Below are 23,350 nucleotides of genomic sequence, written 5' to 3'. Positions count from 1 at the left end.
AGTATCTTTACAAATCAAAAAATATATAAAACTATACTATTGTTTTTGATGGCTGCATAATATTCCTGTGTGTGTGCGTTATCTCTATATATACACGTATTTTATTAAGTTGGTTACTCTACTGCTACAAATTTTGGTTGTTCTCAAATTTTCACTAAGTAGTTGATGCTGAAATGAATTTTTCAACTTATGATTATGATTTCTGGCAAATTACAGGAAATAGGATTGCAGGTCAAAGGGAATACAAACTTTACAATTATCAGTTGACTACTCTGGCTTTTTTCCCTGCGTATATCAGCTCTTTTGAAAGCACTCTTTAATCATCAAAACAGGAGGAGGAGAAAAAGAGGGGGTAATTTCAGAACAGCAAACAACTGTGAAGGCGACTCTGCAAGAAGTCTATCACTCACATTATACCACATCATTACTGCTTGGCGTGTGTTCTATCAGTATTTACATCAGAGTCAGGGTGAAGGGAAGACACACATGGTCCCCAGAAACCAGATGCCATCCTGGCAGAAAAACAGCTTTTCGTTAGTTGCCCAGGAAAGGGCATACTGCCCAGTGCCAGGATTCCATTTCAGCATCTCCTATAATTCCCCCACCTGTGATTAGGAGAGTGAGTACAAAGGTAACTTAGCCTCCCAGGACATGTAACTTGATGGAGTTTCTACTCTATATTTTATTACTTATTCCATCCTAGGGGCATAGTCAATACAAAGAAACTAACGGTATGTTTCTTAGACTCAGAAATACGGGAAAGCCAAAGAAAAGGGACCTAGGAGTCATGATGTACTAGAATGAAAAATGCAAAACTATAAAACTATGTCATATAAAACCATTACAGTGTTTACATATTTATCTATCTACATGCATTTATTCATACATACTGTGTGCCACAGGGTTGGGGGCACCCAAAACAACCATCCACCAGCTTACCATTAGTGACACGAAAACGAGTAGCTGAGGAAAGAAATTAGTGACTAAGTATGGGACAAATGTTCTTTGAAATATCCAGTATTTAAAAGGAATGTTCTAAAGTAGAAAATTCTACACATCAGCAAGATAGTTGACAAAATGGAGGCCATTTCATGAATCTATTGTTTATAGCCACAGAGAGAAATCCTATATTTCCTTCCACTGTCATGGATGGGTTTTTAACCACAATCCAAAAACATCTGCATGGCTCAATGGGATTCAAGATTTCTTAAATCCAATGCATAATGTCAAATTTGGTGAAAAACAACTGCAAATTAGAAACAGACCCTTGACTGATACCAAGGGTGGGCAAGTAAGGGCAAGCAGATGCTCCTTCTCTGGAAATAACATCCTGGGCAGAGGGATAAAGATACTAAAATTAACTGGCAACCATTCCATCATCTGCTGTAGGATGGCTGTTACGGTCTCTGCTTCCTGGCCTCTTAAGATGCTTCATTCCTGCCCATTCCCAAGTCTACGTCCCCACCCTCCTGTGGGTTCTATATAAAACTCCATATATTCCCTTCCCTTAACTTAAGCCGTAATTGAGTTTTGGTATATTTATCACTTTATTCAAAGTAAATACACAAGAGATTACTGAAGCTTAAAAAGTCCTTAAACAAAGATTTTGCCCCTAAAAACATACCCAATTTTAAAGACATGTTACATGAAAATCAGGATTGGTTCTAAAGCAGGTAAATATAATAAGATTGCTGATTTAAATTCACTTATTAATAGGGTCAGGACAGAGAATAAAAAAACAAGAGGCCAAGAAACTAGTTAAAAGGCTACTATATTATCCAGGAATGAGATAAAGAATGATGATAAGAAGATAAAGAATGGTATACATCTCCAAAGAAAAATGACAACCACTGTTGATTACTGAAAAACTATGATTTCTGTTTTCCTATCAAGTGAAACAGAAACAAAGAATTCAACTTCAGCCTCAAAAACATTACCTCTTTCCCATTTACCTTCTCATAACTGGGTTCAATGCAGGTTTTACCTTTGTATTCTATGTGGCAAAAGAAAACGCTGAAACCTGAAGCGTCCTGAACTCTCAGAAACAAACAAGAACCCCAAACCTCATACTTCTCTTCTGGACTGTAAAACATTTTATTAAACTTTTCCCTTAAGTATATATATGCTTGAGAATCTCATTTAGAAAGTTTTCCTTATCTTTTTCTTTTTTTAATGGGATAGACCATCACCCCGTATGCCCTTGAGGCTCTCTTCCCAGATACATTTTCAATTAACAGCCAATTTGGCTGCCAGAGAAATTATCTGTGGAACCAACGGCCAGGCCCCATTTACCTGACACAGTCAGGGAGTGATGCTTGTTTTTTCCACATATGTTAGTCACTTTCAACCTTCCAGGACAAAATACTCTGAAGGTAAATACACACTTTCTAAGTTACCTCTAGATCATTACCATCCTTGTACAGTAAGTACTTGCATCCTTGCACAGTATCCATTTACTGAGCATTCACTAATCGATACCTACTAATTGTGTGACCCTGAGCAAGCTAAGTTATTAAATCTCTTCTGTGTTTTAGTTTCTCTTATTTGTAAATGGTATTAATGATATCCACCTCATAAATTTTTTTCCAAGATTAGAAGAGTTATTACATACGTGGAATCTAAAAAATGATACCAATGAACTTATTTAAATAGAAACAGACTCACGGACATAGAAAACAAACTTCTGGTTACCAAAGGGGATAGCGGCGAGTGGGCGGGGGGAGGCACATAAATTAGGAGTTTGGGATTAACGTAAACACACTACTGTATATAAAATAGGTAAACAACGAGGACCGACTATATACCACAAGGAACTATACTCAGTATCTTGTAATAACCTATAATGGAAAAGAATCTGAAAAAGAACATATATATATATATGTATAACTGAATAACTTTGCTGTACACTTGAAACTAACATAACACCGTAAATTAACTATACTTCAATAAAAAAAAAGTTACTACATACAAAATAAGTGCCTGGCACACAGTAAGTATTTGGTATGGGTCCATTGTTATTATTATTTTATATTATACCTTCCTCTATTCATCAAGCAAAGGCAAGTACACAGCAGAATCAAGATACTGCCTTATGCCTATTTTAGCAATCATTCCAACATTCCTTTAAAAAACATGTGCTAATTACCTTCTAAATTGTTTTTAGGTCAGAAAAATAAATTCTTGTGATGGGTGTCACAAGGTATAGTAGTCAGGGTCCAACCAGAAAAACAGAAACCATACGTAGGTATTTAAAACAGAGGGGATTTAAAGTAGTGAACTGGTTACATTAAAGGCAGGGCTGAGAAGCCCAAGGAGCAGAGGGTAAAGCAACCCAGAGATTAGGAACAGCCGGAAGCTGCTGCTGTCCCTAGGCCAGGGGGCAAAGAGAGAAACCAGGGTTCCCAGAGCCCAGGAGCCAGACCACCAGTGAGCCTGTCAGGCAGGGGCTGTGGCTGAAGCCACGGAGGGCACACCGTTAATCCCAGCAGAGAGGGGAGAAGGGCCTCAGCTTCTCTTTGCTTTTAACCTCCTAACTCCCAGTGCCCCGCATCAGCGAACCCAGAGGGAAGCCAGCTGGTACAGTTACATGGGTTACAGTTTTCTAAAAACTCCCTCTGGTGTACTCCCCCTTACAAAGGCTCCCACAGGTAGAGCCTAAGCCGATTTCTAACAGCAGTGAGGCTCAGGCCCATGCGCCCAATCAGGTGTGCCCTAACAACTAGAAATTTACACGAAAGCTTCAACGAAAAGGAAGACACTTTTGTCTAGTACCCTATATGAAAAACAACTGGCTAGTTGTCTCGGGACCGAATCATGCCTAAGAGATGGCCTCAACGTTCAGACCTACGGAGCAAAGAGCAGATCCTACACAGAGATGAGCTCACCAAAGTTACGCTGCATCATGAGGATCGGCATGAAAGAGCAGTACCTGTTTTACCCATCATTATTGGATATAATTAAAACCATCAAAATGAAAATGGAATCTGCATGTTCTTATTGACAGTAGCCAGTAAGGAGAGATTTTAATGTATCTACAAAGTACATGTGGCTTGGTTGAATACTATTAACTGATCTAATAATTTGATTCATAAACTCTATCTTCGATTTGGTATTTTAAAAATACACAGGACATGAGAATCAACTTGTTATGAATAGTGAGTTAATCATATCTATAGAACATAAGCAGTCACTGGCTGAAAAGATACATTAAGCTATCAATTGTAAAGTTTAACTAGATTTCCAGTTACCTTGTTTCTTCATGGTTGACTAATCTCTAATTGTTACTGGGCTACAGCCATAGAAGAATAATCTAGATTCTTTAGCTTTCAGGGTATAAATATAATTTTTTTAAAACAGATAAGAACCCTGAAACAGTATGCTTAAAGTTTTTAGTTTTTCACTTAATTTTATACTTTTGCATATTAATGAATAATATCACTAATAATAAAAACTAGTGTCGCTAATAGTAATAACAGCTAATATTTGTTGACCATTCCTTACCAGTAACTGTCTCATTTATTCTTCACAATTGAGGAAACTAAAAAATGCTTGATGGTAGTTTTTCTCAATTAATAATTATAGGTAAGCCTAAAGCACTTACCATGTTGCCAGGCACTGTTTCAATGCATCATATTTATTAACTCATTTTCTGTTCAGAATAATTTTGTGAGATGGTTACCACTATTTTTCTCATTTTACAGATAAAGAAACTGAGGCATGGAGTGGGAAAGTGGCTTGCCCAGCTAGTCAGCAGCAGAGCCCTGATGTGAACTCTGACAAACTGGTCCAGAGTCTCTGCTCTTAACCCCTCCCTATGATACACTGTCTCTCAATCAACTGTTTTATCATTAAATACAATCAAAATCAAGTATTAATGTCTTGCTGCATTCCAACCACTTTTACAGAGTTGGGGAATATTATTTTTACTACACATACTTATATTTTTTAAAAGTGATGGAGACTAAACTCTGTACAGCAACAAATCTAGTTTCATTGATTTCTGACTCATCACTGATGGAATGAGCCCTCTAGCACATTCCATTTCCACTACCCAAAACTTCTAAATGCTTCTCATCTCTTTATAAAACTTACCAATAGTAAGGTCATGTACTGGCTGAAACCTCTTGTCTGTAAACTGTAGCAATAAGCATGATTTACCAACACCTGAAAGTTAAAAGAAAAAAAATTTAAGGGACAAAATTCACAGAAATTAAGAAATACTTCATAAGAGTACTTGGAAAAGAGACAGCTAGGGTTTCTGGTGCTCTGAGAACAATCTGCCATGATTTTTCAGTGCTCTCATTTCTTGGGGAATTAGAGGACTGATGATTTGGGGAAAGGTGTTGACCAATCCAAAACACCCTTTTCATCCTTTTGCATTCATTCAGCATTTCAATCTGAAAGATGAGAGTGGCAGCAACTCCCGGAGACGACCAACCAGGTCCTCCCAGCAGCCTCTATACCACAGGACTCATGCAGTGAAGTGTTCATGCACTTCTGTTTTTTCTGTAGTAGTGAAAATATTTAAAAAACATAGTACTTTCCTCTTTTTATAGTTTATTTTATCTTAGTCTCCTACAAACAAACAAGTAAGTGCTCAGGATCTACTCTTCTGGGAAAAGCTGCTCACTCTTATCTTCTGGCTGATCCATTTCAGGATCGACTCTAATCTGAATTGCATTCCTTCACTCTATTACTGAGGTCTTGAATAACTTCCAAATTCCCAAATTAAAGGCAAATTTCCTATATACATCCTACTTGCCCTCTGAGGAGAACTGAATATTGCATACCACACCACTTCCTACTCACTTTCAGGCCCGTAACCTCACACTAGACCGAATCTGCTTACTTGGTAGCATCCTGCACTTACAAAACACAAAGGCAGTCATCATTTATTCATTCATTCACTTACTCAAAAAGTCTTTATCGAATGCTAACTGTGCACCTGGAAAACTGATACGCTTCCTTCCTTACAATCTAGCTCAGGGAGAGAAATGTAACAGAACGAGTGCGCAAATAATCTATATGAACCGTAATTTGAAATAATTATAATGACTGCCATTTGAAAGAAGAAAACAAAGTTCTATGAGGAAGAGTAACAAAAGAGGCTGAAGGGCTGCAGGTCTTTCTTAAGTGACGCAAACTAAACTGTTCGATGTCTTCTAGATTATCCGCTCAATGAGAGAAGGACAACGAATACCTTGTCACTTGCTGCCTGTCTTAAGGCAGAGATAAGTCACTTAATAATTTTGCTGAATGACTGGCCCTAGTGTCAAATGCTATAATGATTGTCAAAATGCCCAGTAACAAATCAAATACATGGTCTACTGTGTGTGTGTGTGTGTGTGTGTGTGTATGGTTGTGTTTTAGGAACTATTTTATTTGTTCAAAGTTTTTTGAATGTTTTAAGATTCTAGTTAACTGAAAATAAATTGGAATTTCACAACATTTGACCTTGGTTTTCTTCTCTTTCTTTTATCCACAATTTCTTTTACATTACAAAAGGCACAAACTCATTAGATTTTTAACACCCTTGAATAACCTTTCAGATCTAGGAGAGAAAGAAAAGAAATTTTTTTTTTTTAGTTCTTTGTGTGTTTTTTAAAATTTTATATTAGAGTAGAGCCAATTAACAATGTTGTGATAGTTTCAGGTACACAGCAAAGGGACTGGGCCGTACATATACATGTATCCACTCTCCCCCAAACTCCCCTCCCATCCAGGCTGCCACATAACATTGAGCAGTGTTCCCTGTGCTCTACAGCAGGTCCTTGTTGGGTATCCATTTTAAATATAGCCGTGCGTACATGCCAATCCCAAACTCCCAAACTATCCCTTCCCCCCATCTTTCCCCATTGGTAACCATAAGTTCATTCTCTAAGTCTGAGTCTGTTTCTGTTCTGTAAATAAGTTCAGTTGTAACAGGAAATTATTATTTTTTAAGTGTTAAAGTACAAAATAGGTGAACAACTGAGATGTGAATCTTCAGTTCTGTTTTTTAAAAAGAGGTTTTATTTCTAAAAGCACTTTTAGGTTCATAGCAAAATTGAGCAGGAAGTACAGCAAGTTCTCATATACTCCCTGCCCCAGGGAAGCACAGCCTCCTTCCCTATCAACATCCTGCACCACAGTGGTAACACTGGTTACAACTGATGAATGTACACTGACACGTCATCACTTAAAGCCCTCAGTTTACATCTGGGTTCATTTTCGGTGCCATCCATTCCATGGATTTTGACAAATGTATAATGTACCCACCATTACGGTATCATACAGAATAGTTTCACTGCCCTAAAAATCCCCTATGCTCTGCCTATCAGTCCCTCCCTCACTCCTAGCCCACTAATCTTTTTACTGTCTCCATAGTCCTGCCTTTTTCTGATTGTCATATAGCTGGAATCATACAGTATTTTAGCTTTTTCAGATTGGCTTCTTTCACTTAGCAATATGCATTTAAGATTCCTCTGTCTCTTTTCTTCATTTCTATTTTTAACATTCGAAATTTCCCCATATGGTATAGAAAAAAATTATAATTAGAAATCACAAACTTTATTACTGAGGGACCTAAAGAATCATCTCACAGTCTGGTAATCATTTAAGTGATACAAGAGCCTGAAACCCTTTTCTTACCTCACAACAGAGTATGGATTGCTCTAGCAATAACAATACCACTTATTCTGACCAAATACTGACTTCACTTTCAAGACACCATATTCTTTCTTCAGGTAATCAAAGTATCCTTCAATGCAGAGAACATATCCAAGTGCCACTATGGTGTTTCCCAAGTCTCCTTAATCACCTATCTGTAGATCATTTGTCAGGATCGGTTAAATTTACAGGTAGCTCATCTTATTCAATATATGTTGACTTCTACCATTTTAATTCTGGATAAAATACTTGGGGTTTCTGGCTCACAATCACCAACACTTTTCCAGATTGCCAAATTGAATTAGCTAGTCTTTTTCTCAGTCCTCAATTTATCTGATCCAGAAACAGGATCTGTTTATGCCCATAGAATATTTCCATATAGTTTATCTGCCTACAACCTCCTTGAAAATGATCGTTTCTGGCTTTATCAGGCTATAACCACCTCCTTGGTCCCTTAATTCTGTGACAACTGCTCTTCTTCTTCCATGCAAGCCCTTAAATACTGGAGGTTTCACCACCATCTCATATTTGGTTATCTTTTCTCTTTAGCTGAGAGAACTAATCCAGTTCTATAGCCCCAGCCTACACCTGTAAATTAGTCAGTGATTACCAAATCCATCTCTCCAGCCACCATCTTAATTAATTTCACTTTTATTATATCCAACTGCCTACTGAACATGTCCACTTTAATTCCTTCAGGGCTGAAACTCAACCTTCCAAAACCTAATCCATTCCTTTTCATTTTCCTGCCTACCATCCTTCCAACAATTCAGAACAAACTCAGCATCTCCTTCAGTATTTCCTTATCTCTGGAGTTGGTTCCCAGTGCATCACACCAACAAGAATATCACAGTCATCCTTAATTCCTCTTCCTCCTTTATCATCTACAGCTAATGGCTCAGCAATCTCATCAATTCTCTCAGAACCATCGTGAATTCCATGCTCTCCCCTCCTCTTAATCCTCAGTGCTCTAGCTCTGGTCCTAGACATGATCTTTCTGCCTTTAGCCTTTGTCCTTTCTCCAACCTACTTGTATAAACCTCGGTGAAATTTTTGCTAAAATGCACATGATTAACCCGCTGTCATGGAATACTGCTTAAAATATAAAATTCAAGCCCTTCAAAACAGTAAACAAGGTTCTTTGCATTTAGGCTGAAAAACTGTTATTCCAATAGATCATATTATCATACTACAGTCTAGAGACCCTAGATTTAAGCATAACACACCATCTCCTGTCCTCTGAAATGACACCATGTTCTTCCCCGGTATCTCTTACCAAGGAACACTTCACTCCTTGGCAACTCTAAACTCATGCTTAGAGATTCCAGCTTAGGGAGTCCTATGCCTTCTTCACTAAAGCGTTCCTGTTCCAAAGATTCTACCAATCCTCAGGCAGAACTAATGGTACATTGGATTTCCGTAATATTTCATTTATGCCTCAAAACCCTGGTCAGAATCCCAGCTCTGTCACTTACTAGCTGTAACATGGGGCAAGTACTTGACCTTTCTGAGTTTCAAAATCCTATCTATAAAATGGGGGTAACTCCTACACTTTGGTGAACTGTTGTAAGAATCAAATGAAATAAATAAATGTAAAAGGGCCCCTCTACAGTGCTAGTTACCTGTGTCCAGTTCCTAAACATTCTTTGAGCTGTTTATTTAGGACATGTGCCTTTTTCTATATGCATGATATACTTCAATAAAAATAACAACATTATGGTCTTTCTGATGCATCAGCTTGCCTAGAGCCCTCTCCAGTTATTCAAAGACTAATCTGGGTGTTGCTGTGAAGGCATTTGGTAGACATAATTAAAGTCCATAATCAGTTGTGTCTGGTATAAGATAGAGGTCCAGTTGCATTCTTTTGCATGTGGCTGTCCAGTCTTCCCAACATCATTTAATGAAGAGACTGTCCTTTCCCCCACTGTGTATTTCTGGCTCCTCTGTCATAAATTAATCGACCATATATGTGTGGGTTTATTTCTGGTTTCTCTATTCTGTTCCATTGATCTATGTGTGTTTCTATACTAATACCATACTGTTTTGGTTACAATACCTTTCTAATATAGTTTGAAATCAAGTAGAGTGTGGTGCCTCCAGCTTTGTCCTTCTTTCTCAAGACGCTTTAGGTACTTGACCACTCTTTAATTAATACAAATTACTGCACCTAATAATGCCGCTGTTAGAGTTCCTACCATGAAGTCACCTTACCTTCTTCCTTTACTCAGGGTCCAACACACTGTCCTCAGCAGGACTCAGTGTTGTGGTGAGAACTGACTATCTGACTACCACATCAATGCCACATGATTACAAGTAACACTCATTAAAAACGCAGATTCGTAAAATCCCACCCCACAGATTGATTCAGTTAAGTCTTTGGTTAGGCCCAAGAATCTAATAAACCTCCCAGTGATTTTTTTTTTAGGAAACAGGTCCTTCTCCACAGGAACACTGGCATAAGTGCTAGGTATTCTACTGAAGTTTATTTTCCTAGTCCTAAACCAATTTCCACCAACTTCAAGATAATTTAAAAAAACTGATGATGGCTCCATTTTTAAAATAGTAAGACAAATAGCTTTAATTTAGAAGATGTGGAAAAAGCAAAAATATAAAAGACCAATTCCTAACTACCGAAGTTTTGTCCAACTGTCATCCTGAAATCATGGCTGCATACTGTCATCTACTATACTGGGTTCTCAAAAAACAAAATGTAATGAACCACGAAGGAATGACCTATCCTCATAACTGAAAGTAATCCACTGAAGAGTAATATGTTTTAAAATCATACCAAAGAATGGACAGACCTCAAATACAGATCATACAGAGATATGGCGAATTGGTTTAAATGTTAGTAGCTTATTTTGCAAACACAGAAAACTGTATCCTTTGTGCTAACACTCCAAATTGAAAAACCGGTGAAACATGAAAAAATAGTAAAGTCTGCTGCTCTTTTTAAACAGAAAATTAATAAACTCAGCATAGACATTAGAAAGAATACAAGCTTTACAGTTGTAACACCAGTATTCAAGTCCACCTGTATTATTTCATAACTTGTGACCTCAGACAAATTAGTTACAGAAACTAAGCTCCATTTCCACATCTGTAAAATAGAAAAAAGAAAACATGGCATTCCTACTTCAAAGGAATATCATAAGGCTCAAATGCAAAAATTTTGAATTTTGCAAATTCAGAAGTTTCAATAAAAATGTTAGAGGATTCTTCAGGATGAATACAGCTGAGGAGCAAAATCTCCAACCAAACTCATCTGACCTTGAGTTCAAATTTTTAGATATATATTTTCTAAAATTAACTGAAGAATATAGTCACAATCTATAATTTTCTTTTAAATAAAATGACTTCAGAGTTGTTTTCATGCTGCTGGTTTTCCAAACATCATCTCCCTCACATGTACGATAGCAATCCTCTCAATTACTGCAACTAGATACTGATCTGGTGGCTTACTGTAGTGAGTTAGAATGGCTCCCAAAGAGATATGTCCAAGCCCCAACCTCCGGAACCTGTGAATGTGACTTTATTTGAAAAAAGGATCTTTGCAGATATAATTAAGGATTTTGAGATGAGATCAGCCTGGATTCAGGTTGGGCCTAATTCCAATGACAGATGGATATGCAGGAGAGAAGGCCATATGAAGACAAGAGGCAGAGACTGGAGTTATGCTACCACAGCCAAGGAACACCGAGAGCCACCAGAAGCTGGAAGCAGCAGGAAGGATTTTCCCTGGAGCCTTCAGAGGGAGCATGGCCCTGCCTATCCCTGGATTTCAGACTTCTGGCCTCCAGAACTGTGAGAGAAACAGGCTTTTATTGTTTTAAGTCCTGAAACAACTTTCTGATAATTTGTTAAGCTGCGCTAGAAAACCAATGCACTTATCAAGAGTAATCTTGCCTTCCTTTTTCTCCTTAGATTTTTACATTGCTCGTCTCCCAGTCTTGTTGACTCCGTCTCTAATAATTCCTACTGTAATCAATAAAGAGACTCAAACACCAGAAATATTAAGAGTGAGTAATAAGGGAAAAAGGAAGCAACAGAGCATTTATTTGAAAAATCTCTCAGTGAAGGCTAGGAGGGTAGGAAAGAGATAGTCACTCAAAAAATATTTATTAAGTACTCACTATATTCCAGGCACTGAGCTTAGTAATAAAGAAATTAAAGAAAGTTCTCAAGAGGACGTAGCTTTAAGAACGTAAGACATCTTTTCCTCAAAACTGGAAGGTATAGAAACAAATACTCAGACAAGGCTGAAAGACTTGCTAAAGAATCAATAAAATGAAAAGGAAATAGGAAGATGTGGAGAACTAGCCCTCCTTCCCTTGATGCAAATCATCTACCGTTGGGGCTTCCCTGGTGGCGCAGTGGTTGAGAATCTGCCTGCTAATGCAGGGGACACAGGTTCGAGCCCTGGTCTGGGAAGATCCCACATGCCGCGGAGCAACTAGGCCCGTGAGCCACAACTGCTGAGCCTGTGCGTCTGGAGCCTGTGCTCCGCAACAAGAGAGGCCACGATAGTGAGAGGCCCGCGCACCGCGATGAAGAGTGGCCCCCGCTTGCTGCAACTGGAGAAAGCCCTCGCACAGAAACGAAGACCCAACACAGCCATAAATAAATAAATTAATTAATTAAAAAAAAATTCAAATCATCTACCGCTTTTATCTTCGTTTTACAATATTAAAGTATCCCAAGTACTAAAACACTTTTTCTGAGATGAAACCAAAACCATGAAAATGAGTAAAGCAGACAACCTCAGCTGAAAGTCTCTGATTCCTTAGGCTAGTACTCCTTATACATCAGGCCTCTGCACATATTTATTTAGCATACTTTAAGAGCTCTTTCTCCAATACTCAGTGACTTTTTGTCCACTTAGCTAACAGTTACTTATTTCTAAAACTCAACTCAAATGCTGTAGCCTCTAGGAAGCTTCCACAGTGCACGCCTACCTTCACAAAGTGAGTTAGGTATTCTTCTGACTCTTAAATATGGAGACTTCCTGGCTGTGTGTGTATATAACATAATCAATATAATTGTCTGGCTTCCGGGAAAAATACAATATCCTCTGCTGTAAATGCAAGAGGAAGGAACACTGCCAGGTTTCTGTGATCTCCCTCACCCTGTGTGTGGCATGGGCTCCAGGAACCACATCCAGATCTGAGCTCAGACCAACAGATGAAGAAGGCAGGCCTCACTGAAGGGTAAAACACAGGCGTAGAAGAGCTCCAACCACTCTCTTTATTCAGCCACTATGGGGACTGCAGAAGCCTTAACCTGGCAGTTTCTTTCTTACCCTGCATTCTCTATGAAACCTCCTCCCCAGTTTGGATTTTTTCCTCCTTAGGTTCTACCTCCGTTTTCTGTCCCAGGATCCCATCCAGGACACCACATTACACTTGGTTGTCGTGTCTCCTCAGGCTCCTCTTGGCTGTGATAGTGTCTCAGACTTTCCTTGCTTTTGATGACCTGGACAAAAGTCTTGAGGAGTACTGGTCAGGTATAGTGTAGAATGTGCCTCAGCTGGGATTTGTCTGATTTTTCTTCCCTGCGACTGACTAGAATACGGGTGTTTGGGAGGAGACGACAGAGATAGAGTATGATTTTCATCAAAAGGGTACATACTATCAACATGACTGATGATTGCTGATGGTAACTTTGGTCACCTGGCTGAGGTAGTTTGCCAAGTTTCTCCACTGTGAAGTAATCCTTTTGCCCTCCCCTTTTCCTACTAGACCCTTTGGAAGGAAGTCACTGGGTAGCCTGATCCTCTAGGCTATCAAAGTTTTAACCTCTGTATTCTCTGTATGCCTGGTTTCTCTTTGTATGATGTCATATTTCACCTCCCCCGACATCCAGTCTTCTGCCCTTCTATAATGTTTTAACAGTATCATGTGTTTTCGTTACTTATATATTAAAAAATATATGAAAAAGAGCTCACATTTGGAGTATGTACTCCTCTGAGATGGAAAAGTGCCTGAAAATGTTTTAATTCTTTCACTCCCTACAACATCCTCCCCTAAATCCTGTTAATTCCAACTGTCACCAGTATCCTCCTCTTCATTTTCACTACCATTGTCTTAAATAAGGCCTTCATTACTTCCTACCTGGACCACTGTAGTAACCATCCAGCTACACCCCATCTTTCTAATCTGTCCTACATATGACTGCACCACAGACGGATGAGAAAAGATAGAAGGATTACATTTAACATCTAGTATGTCTCTGCCGCTGTATTACAACATGAATATTTATAGACATATACATACACATGTGTATGTGTGTGTGTATATACACATGTAATTTCTAATTTAGTCGTAACTCTAGTCCTGTACTCTTTCCTTTAAAAATTTCAGTATTTTCTACTGTCTACAGAATAAAGTTCAAACTCTACCTTAACCTGTCACAACCTAGTACCTACCTAAGTCCAACATGTCTAATGAACTTATCTTTCCTTATTTCCACTAACTGTCTGACACAGTGTCTATACTACGGTTAAGCTGAATGGTTTACAATGAGGAAAGTACAAGGTATGGCACTTAGCAGATGTGTAATAAACAACAACTACCTTTCTGGTTTTTTCCTAGCTTTACATTTTGATTATTTAACATTTTTAATTGTCTAAACCCTACTCATTTTTCAAGAACCAGCTCAAATGCCATCTTACCCTAAGTTTTCCGAGGAGGAAGGCACTCTGGACCCTATGAAGTTCCAAGCTTTCTCCAGGACCTCAATCAGAGCCCTTATGACATTCTACCAGCACTGCTAGACTAAAAACCCCTTAAGGGCAGGGACACACTTGATTCACTTTTTAAATTCTTCTTAGAACTGTATTTTACATTTGGTAAACTTTTACTGTTGCAGCCTCCTGCACTGCAACACACACCACCAGTTTAAGAGATAAATACTGGACTACGTTTGGATCCTGTGTGTGATGCTGGTAGAAAAAGTTGTTTCAGGTCTCTAGGCCTTGTTTGCTTATTTGTATAATGGTGATCATACCATTCACCTTATTCAGAAGGCTACTGTGAGGAATAAAAGAAACAGCATGCAGAGAATAAAAAGGTAACACGTCTGTGCTTCTTCTTCCTTTCCCAGTACGCAGAGGCAGACCAACACATCATCCCATGCTACAGCACAGTACTCTACATGTATGTTATTAAGCACTTCTCACATTAAACTTTTATTATCAGTTCACACATCTACCTGCCTCCTTTGGGGGCAGAAAATCACTTTGCTCTGTGGCCTGGCTTAGAAAGCAGATGCTCAGTGAGTGAAGAGAATGTGTATCGCATGATCGCTGAAAAGATCACAAAATGACACACTTGCCTTTTCTACTTAATGACAAACTTAGTCTACATTTTAAAAAGTCAATTTCTCAAAAAAATTTTTATTCCCAATAGTGGCTTTTTCAGATAGAAAAATGATGCTAGAGAATGAAAACGTGACTGCATGAAATTAAGAACTGCATCGCTAAGAGTATCTGCCCCTAATTTAAGTGTAATTTCCCTTTGGAAACATCAGGTCTCTAGCAAGTGCACTGGTGTGCCCGTTATCAGTCAAGGGCCTCCTGCTCCAGACCCTCTCTGGCCTGCTGGAGAGACGAGGACGTCTCTCCCTTGACAGCTGGCATGATAGGAAGTGCCATCGGCAGAAAGTAGCACTCCAGCTCTCTGTGGCCACTGGCCCCCAGCGCCCCTTCAGGCTGCTTCTCAGGGGCTCCCAGGCGCAGCCCCGCCCCACAGAAGGCTTCCCACGGCTTCCCAACCCATCACGGCCCTTCAAGTGCAATTCTCGGCCACCAGGTGGGCCTCAGCTGCAAGCCTCCAGAGAGGTCTGGATGCCAGATTTGTTTGTTCCTTCCTTCCTTGCTCCGCCTCAGTCTTAGGGGTAGTGGCTGTGCCCTCTACCTGCTGTTGCTGTATTCTTAGAGTTCTCTTACTCTAATCCCACGTTAGAGTCAGTGCTTCCTTACACCAGATCTTCCCTGTTCAGATTCCTGTGTGGTTTCTGTCTCCTAGCTGGACTCTGACTGACAGAACTCATAAAGTTAGAATACATGCTTCATTAAAATAAAACAAATTCAACTTGGTTAAGTCAAGGATTTTTTTAAACATAAGCCGAGTTTAGATATCCTTAGGAAAGACCTAGTTTGTGCAATATTTTCACAAAAACAAAGCTAGGTGCAATTTACATTTTAAAAAAATTGAAAAATAAAATGGAGCATTTGCTAATTTACATAGAGAATAAACGACAGAATATTAAATTTAATAGCAAGTAAGACAGCAGAATGTGGTTAAAAATAGCATCTCTTTCCTTTTTTCCTCCCACTCTTGGGACTTTCCTGAACTAGTTTGTTTTAATGGTGGAAAATGGCTTAGAGTGAGAAGAATCAGAACGAAGAAAACTGAAGTATAACTACCTCTCAGAATCTCAGAATGTCTCAGTATGCTGGAACCAAACAGGTCCTCTGTGCAGTGTTTTCTAAACAGTAGGCTGTAACCAGTTAGGTCATGAAATCAATTTACTGGATTACAACTAGCATTAAAAAAATGAACTAGAACAAACAAGCAAATATTAGACTGTATGTACTAAATAAAGTTAGGATGAGTGCTGTTTGGAAACTATTGTTTTAGACATATATGTGCACTTACACACATATCTGAACCCTGGGTTGTAATGTAATATGTTATTGCAGCGTGTAAAAAACAAACTTGGAAATTATTCTCCAGCATCTCATCCAATCACATATCCAATGAAAGAACCCATCCACAATATTTATGTTAGTAAACACGGCAAGACGAATCAGCCAAAGAATCTAGAATACTTCTATTCTCATTTGATGAACATTTACAAGAACAGGGATCAAGGGAAAAATATGACTCAATCATCAGTTGGCAATTTAACATATAAATAAATAAATAAATATACCTTGCATACCATGAGTCATCTACTAGGTGACAATTCTATTACATAAACCTCTTGGGCAAAAAGATCTTTCAAATAGGTAAAATTAGGATGACCCTGTATCCTGGTTTGCCAGGGACAGGCTTAGTTATTCCTGGTGTCCTGATACATTAGGGATCAGCTTGGACGATGAATTATATGGTTTCCCTAAAGCGCTGATTCTCAAAAGTTTGGTCCCCAGAACAGCAACATCAGCAATCTCTGGAAACTTGTTAGAATGCAAATCACCAGTCCCGCCCCAAACTTAGTGAGTCAGAAACTTTGGGCTGGAGTCCTGAAAGCAGTGTTTTACCAAGCTCTCCAGGTGATTCTCATGCGCCCTAAAGTTTGAGAACCACGGGCCTAGATATAACCAATTAAAATGCTGGTTTCAGTGTCTCATCCTCTTTAGTTTTCCAGCTACACAACTAGTGTGACGCCATTACATGCTTGGTATAACAGAAAACAGTGAAGTATGTTTCACCTCGGTACAGGTTAAGTTCAAAACAGGGTTATCCTGGTTTCCACTTAGTATCTTTGGCAATTCCCCAGCTTAGAACAGCTAGACTACCTGATACCTGCCAAATACCCAAAGGACATGCTTCGCTATAGACGAGTAGTTTTTACTGCAGCTATGGAGTTCTACAATTGAGTTTATGCTAACATACTCTTGTCTTAATGTAAAATATATGCCTGACTTTTGACATTTTGAAGGTGAAAATAAGCTCTCTCTTCACACACAATCTTATCTGACCATAACAGTAAGCCTATGGCATCAGTAAAGCAGGAATGATAACTTTTTTTTTTTTTTTGCCATGCCGTGTGGCTTGCAGGATCTTAGTTCCCTGACCAGGGATTGAACCCAGGCCGCGGCAGTGAAAGAGCTGAGTCCTAACCACTGGACCACCAGGGAATTCCCGATAACCTCATTTTAAAGATGAAGAAACTGCGGCTTAAGTGACACGCCTCAAGTTAACACAGTAAGAGGCAGAACTGAAAGTCAGAATCAGGTTTTTAAATTCCAAGCCATATTTTTCCACTATACTATCCAACCTCCTGAGTTTGTTCTTCTCAGATACATATTACTACTTGCAACCAATACCTCTCCTAACTAAAAAGAAGATATCTCACTTCCCATGTTATTAGCAGCAATACTAAGAGGAAGAAGGGAAATGTTCTATAAGCTAAATGACTCTGACAGAGCAGAAATTTAATGAAGGAAAAAGGTTTTAAAATACATGAATATACAACTTCCTCGATGTTGACTTTATCCCAAACAACGATGTTCCAGTGAATATATCAGGTATATTAACATACTTTAATCTGACCATTTTCCTATCCTTTCATAGGTAAAGATTCCAAATAAGAACTACAGCATCTCAGAAATAGATTTCAATGAAGTAGTTCAAAGAGGATACTTTTTCATGATGCTATGGGAAGGAAGAAGGTGTCTGCATGTAAATGTACAAAATAATTACTGTACAGGATCTCTAAGTAGTACGTTACGATATAAATGGGTACCAAATTAGAGGCCGTAAGCAGAAAGATCTATTTCAAGCAGCTGCCAGATTAAACTAATAAGAAGCATGTGATAACCGTAACTAAATCAAGCTGCTGAACCCCCAAACATAGACTTGGTATAAGTCGACAAAGGTAATGTTGAGACTAGCCTGTTGAATTTAAGTACATGAAATATATACCGAGCTCAAAATTAAATATTCTTTCTAAATTCTTACTTTTAATGGAAGGTGATTTGTGACCTTCCATTGTGGTCACATGGGACCTAGGCTGAGCCAATCAGATGCTCCTGTTCAGAATTTGGAATCTTGAAGGAATACTTCAATATCAGGGACCAACAAGCGAGAATCCATGGTGGCTACAGAGGAGGTGACAGACGACTGGCAATGCATCAGCATCTGCTTCAGCAGGAGTTTGGCTGTGCCTTGCCTTCCTTGGTTTTGTCATTTCCAAGCTTGATTATATTGCCTTCCTATTAACTCTATGGAGCGTCCAATCTTTACAATAAAATCCTCCTCTGCTGAAGTTAACCACTGTAGGTTTCTGCTGTGTGCTACCACAGACCAGGACTAACAGAATGAGGAACTGACTGAACTCGTAACGGTTCAGCTATGCAGGTTTTTTAAAACAATGAGACAGATTTCTATGTGATGATATGTGAAGACACCCAAGATTTACCCTGAGGTGAAAAAAAATAAAGGTATAGAACAGCACAATTTGTATAATCATATTGGTGGGATTGGGACACACACACACGCAGGCTTAAAGATGTACAGAAAATTTCTAGAAGGATACACAAACCATTACTATACTATGTAAAATGGTGGAGTATTTAAATTTTCATTTTTTACCATAAGTATTCATCATTTTTACCATAATAAAAAATGTTTTTCAAAGAATCTATTTTAGCATCAAACACTATATAAGCAATACTTCTACTGGCCTCAGCCAGTGACCTCCATAGTGATGTGGCATTTAAATAACTAGCAAAACTTCTAGTGTGACCAGAAATAGTTACAGTAAATATTGGTCTGCTAAGAAAATTAGAAGCCTGCAAGTAAAATAATGTGTTGTGAAATAGAAGATTTTGATTTCCTTTTTTAACTCCTAAAAGCCACTAAAGAATAAGTAATCAGCAGTTCTTTTAACAAAACTTACTCATGGCTAAGGCTCAAAATTCACATATTCACGCTCAAATACAGTATGATTTTTCCATTTCTCAGGTAAATTCTCCAAGAAAGGAAACTCTAAGCCAGAAAGGACGGGGGAAAAAAAGACCAAGAAAGAAAATAAGGTTAAATGGTGGAAAGACCTCAATAACTATTGTCAGAAACCTGCATGAAGGGTTGAAATTTATCCCATTTAGAGACGGGGAATAAGGCTTCTTCTGTGAAGCTGTCCAGAGGATACAAAACCGACTCTTGAAACTGCACCACACAACGCTCTTCACCGTATATGGTCCCAAGATTCCTTCAGTCTTCAGCCCCCAGAAACCCTGACAAAAACTCTACACGGCCACACTCCGGATCATGTTCCTGGTATAAAGTCATCTGCCCTTCTTGGCGAAATAACAGACTGAGGAGCTCAGCTCAATTCTCTGCTCTCCACACATAACAAATACAAAAATAGAGGCAAAAGTACAAACTGATTCTATGGGATTATTAGGTGCAGAATTTCTCAAACAAACGAGACCATGCCTGATCAAGTCACATCTGATCTATCATTTGTAAAATGTGGCCAAGAGCTATTTAGGATTACTGTGAGAAACATATGAAAGCCATAGAACAGTATTCAGCATATAGTAGGTGCTCAATAAATGTTTACTAAAAATCTGAAGCTGTCATGAGCCACTCACTCCAGTCAGAATGAATCTTCTCCATGCTCCTTTAGTACTCTCTGTACATACACATCTCTATTACATCATCTTATAATCTCTGTGGCAAATTGGTCTCCCCTCTAGGGTGGGGCAGTCTTGTTCACTTTTCTAACTCCAGCACAGGGAATGCTCACATAGTATCTTACATTTCTTTAAAAAGAGAAAAAACTTCAAATCCAATCACCTACTGTTTGCATAAATACTATCTTCCAAGCCCTAATGTGTCAGTCAAACCTCTGCATGAACAGCCTCAGTAACAGACCAACTCACCACTTAACACACTCTTCCCATTTCACAGGCAGTCTGCTCTTCCTGGTCCTGGTTCTGGCCACGAAAAGCCACAAAGGGTAAGTTTAAGCCCTTTTTTATACAACAGTCACCTAAGTATTTGAAGGTCATTATTATATTCTCCTTTAAGTCTTTTTTTTTTGGTTAAAATGTTTCAGTTATTTCAACCATTTCTAAAATGTCATGGTTGACAGAGACCCTGACTGGTCTCTGAGCACAGACTCCAATGTGCAGATATCCCTGTGAAACAAGAGTTTCCATAAGCGAATTGCAGTTGAGTCCTGACAGAGTACAACCATTACCTGCCTTGTTTGTACATCACACTTCTACTAACCTAGAGTCACATTTATTCCTTCGTTGGCTTTATTACTCATCTGACTCATACTGAATCTAGTCACGTAAAACTTTTAAGGTTTTAGACATGTACTGCTATTTAACCAGGTGACCATCATGTATTTGTATGGTTGTTTTAAACGTAAATATAGGGCTTTCACTTCACTTTTATTAAATTCCATTTTGCTAAATTTAGCCAATCATTCTGCCTGTCAAGGTCATTTTGGATTCTGTCTGGTGTAACCCACACATCAGCTCTTTCAAGCCAAGTGGACTTTATCCAAGTTGTTGCCAATATGAAACATAAAAATCCAGGACTGAGTATAGCAGCACGCTCCCTCCAGCTTGCCCACATGGGCAGTCCTTTATTCAACCAGTTAAAAATCCACGTAGCTGCAAAACCAGAAGAATTTCTTCACCCCATACCAAAGGTTATCCTGAAAAAGTGTAGCAAATACCTTCCTTAAAGGATTGGTCAATCAACTCACCAGGCATACAACTACTACTGCTTTAACTTGTTACTAATAACTAATTTCCCTATTTATTAATCTTTGTATCAAGTAAAGCTTTGAGCATAAGTGATTTTGGACACATGTACTTTTACTTTGCCCTTTGAAATGGTTTAAACTGAAACAACAATACTTCATCCAAAGAGATAAGAAGATAACCTTTGATCAATAGATTCATTTATACTGAAGACTTCTGCACATCTACAGAACTGCCTCTTTCCAGAAGGGTTCAAAATTGAGAGAAACCATTCAAGAGGCATATTAAGGTACCAAGAGTGAGTGTAGGAGCCCACTATGAGCCTTACCACCTCCTTCCTGAAGACCACTGAAAAAGAGCACCTCCTACTTGATATTCTTCTCAATCTCAAGTGGCTCATGAGGACATCTGAGTTTGGAAAAGACTTTTTCTTTTACGCAATCCAGAAAGAATTTCAGGATCAAAGAACTGCCGTTTTGCCTGTTAACATGTGCTCTTATTTCCTTCAACTCAAGTAACTACAGTTTGAGGTCAGCATGGTGAACAGCTTTTTCTATAGGCAAGACCTCCCCAACTAACTTAATTTTAGGATACTCAACAAATTAGAAAAATTATCTCTAAAATACTGCTATTAATGAAGCACTTTGCAGCTTAAAGGCATCTGTGCACAATGTTTATTTCAAACTCACAAAAATCCTGTGAAGTAGATAAGCCAGACGTTACTACTAACTTTTTCTAGATGAGAAAACTGAAGTTGAAGACATCTGAACTTTACCAAGGGACAAGTAAGCAGAGGAGCTACCACGCTAATCAAGATATTCTAATTACAAATACCAGGCTCTTAGACAATTTTCAAGAGTGCTGTCTAAGCTAAATACCCAGAAAGGACTTAGAATAATATATTGTTTGCCTTCTAGATGCATAGTAGTTATTGCTAAAGGTGGACAAATGCTAAAGGGGGGGAGCCATCCATCAATGTTAATAATGCCGGAGGACGCAGAGCAAGCATAAAGGCACCACTTACACTGACTTATCAACTGTAAATAAATGAAGGGAAACAAATCACTGACACTTGAGTTTCAAAGACAGCTACAAAGTTAGGGGAAAAAAAACCAAAAACCAGTGCTAGAGCACTGGTGAACAACCCTATAGAGTGTACTAGCTGGTACTGTACACATTTTACAAAGAGAAAACTCAGGAATTTAAATTAATTGTTCATTTGCACAAATGAGAGTTATTGGCAGGTATCCTCTTTTCACATTGCCCTATAAGGAGTAGGTGACACTATACATGCTTGGGAAATCTGACCACCATACTGCTTCCTGTGTGGGACAAGTGCTGCCTCTCCCAAAAGCCCATGGCAAAGGGGCATGCCTGTGACCTATGCCCTGATTCCTGCGAATGGCTGAACCAGGCTGGTGCCTGATAGTAGATAAAAATTCAAATTCCCCAATGATTAAATTCTCCTAGTAAAAGACAGCCTCTCAGATTGAATTTTTAAAAAATATATCACTGGGCTATATAAAAAACAGGCTTAAAAAAACTGACATAGGGCTTCCCTGGTGGCGCAGTGGTTGAGAAGCTGCCTGCCAATGCAGGGGACATGGGTTCGAGCCCTGGTCTGGGAAGATCCCACATGCTGCGGAGCAACTAGGCCCGTGAGCCACAACTACTGAGCCTGCGCGTCTGGAGACTGTGCTCTGCAACAAGAGAGGCCGCGATAGTGAGAGGCCCGCGCACGGGGATGAAGAGTGGCCCCCGCTCGCCGCAATTAAAGGAAGCCCTCGCACAGAAACGAAGACCCAACACAGCCAAAAATAAATAAATAAATAAATTTATAAAAAACAAACAAACAAACAAACCATATTCAGTTTAAAAAAAAAAAAAACCATATTCAATCAGTTTAAAAAAAAAAAAAAAAGAATCCACCTGCCAATGCAAGGGACACGGGTTCGAGCCCTGGTCCGGGAAGATCCCACATGCCGCGGAGCAACTAAGCCCGTGCGCCACAACTACTGAGCCTGCGAGCCACAACTACTGAAGCTCGTGCACCTAGAGCCCGTGCTCCACAACGAAAAGCCACCGCAACGAAGACGGCTCGCTGCAAGCAGAGAAAAGCTCGTGCGCAGCAACGAAGACCCATGCAGCCAAAAATAAAATAAATAAAAATTTAAAAAAAATACTTAAAAAAAAATTTTTTTTAAAGTGACATAGTAGGGCTGAAACAAAAATTAGAGTTGACTGATAACTACT

At 38.9% G+C, this 23,350-nt stretch overlaps 1 protein-coding gene across 5 annotated transcripts in view; it reads right to left on the bottom strand.

Annotated features, from left to right (window-relative positions):
• The window catches only part of RAB2A (RAB2A, member RAS oncogene family), an 84,497-nt gene that overhangs the window by 50,670 nt on the left and 10,477 nt on the right, over positions 1-23,350 (bottom strand). For 4 of the 5 annotated variants that reach the window (XM_068525389.1, XM_068525388.1, XM_068525386.1 and 1 more), the window contains one exon: positions 5,092-5,163. The exons of the other annotated variant lie outside the window; for it this stretch is intronic. In XM_068525389.1, coding sequence (XP_068381490.1) covers positions 5,092-5,163 — 72 coding nt within the window. The remainder of the gene's footprint in view (positions 1-5,091; positions 5,164-23,350) is intronic. 5 annotated transcript variants of the gene reach the window in all.

The sequence above is a fragment of the Eschrichtius robustus genome, chromosome 17 (genome assembly GCF_028021215.1).
Source record: "Eschrichtius robustus isolate mEscRob2 chromosome 17, mEscRob2.pri, whole genome shotgun sequence".
NCBI lineage: Eukaryota > Metazoa > Chordata > Mammalia > Artiodactyla > Eschrichtiidae > Eschrichtius > Eschrichtius robustus.
The sequence above is the reverse complement of the archived record's forward strand: the minus strand, read 5'-3'. Positions and strand labels throughout refer to the sequence as shown.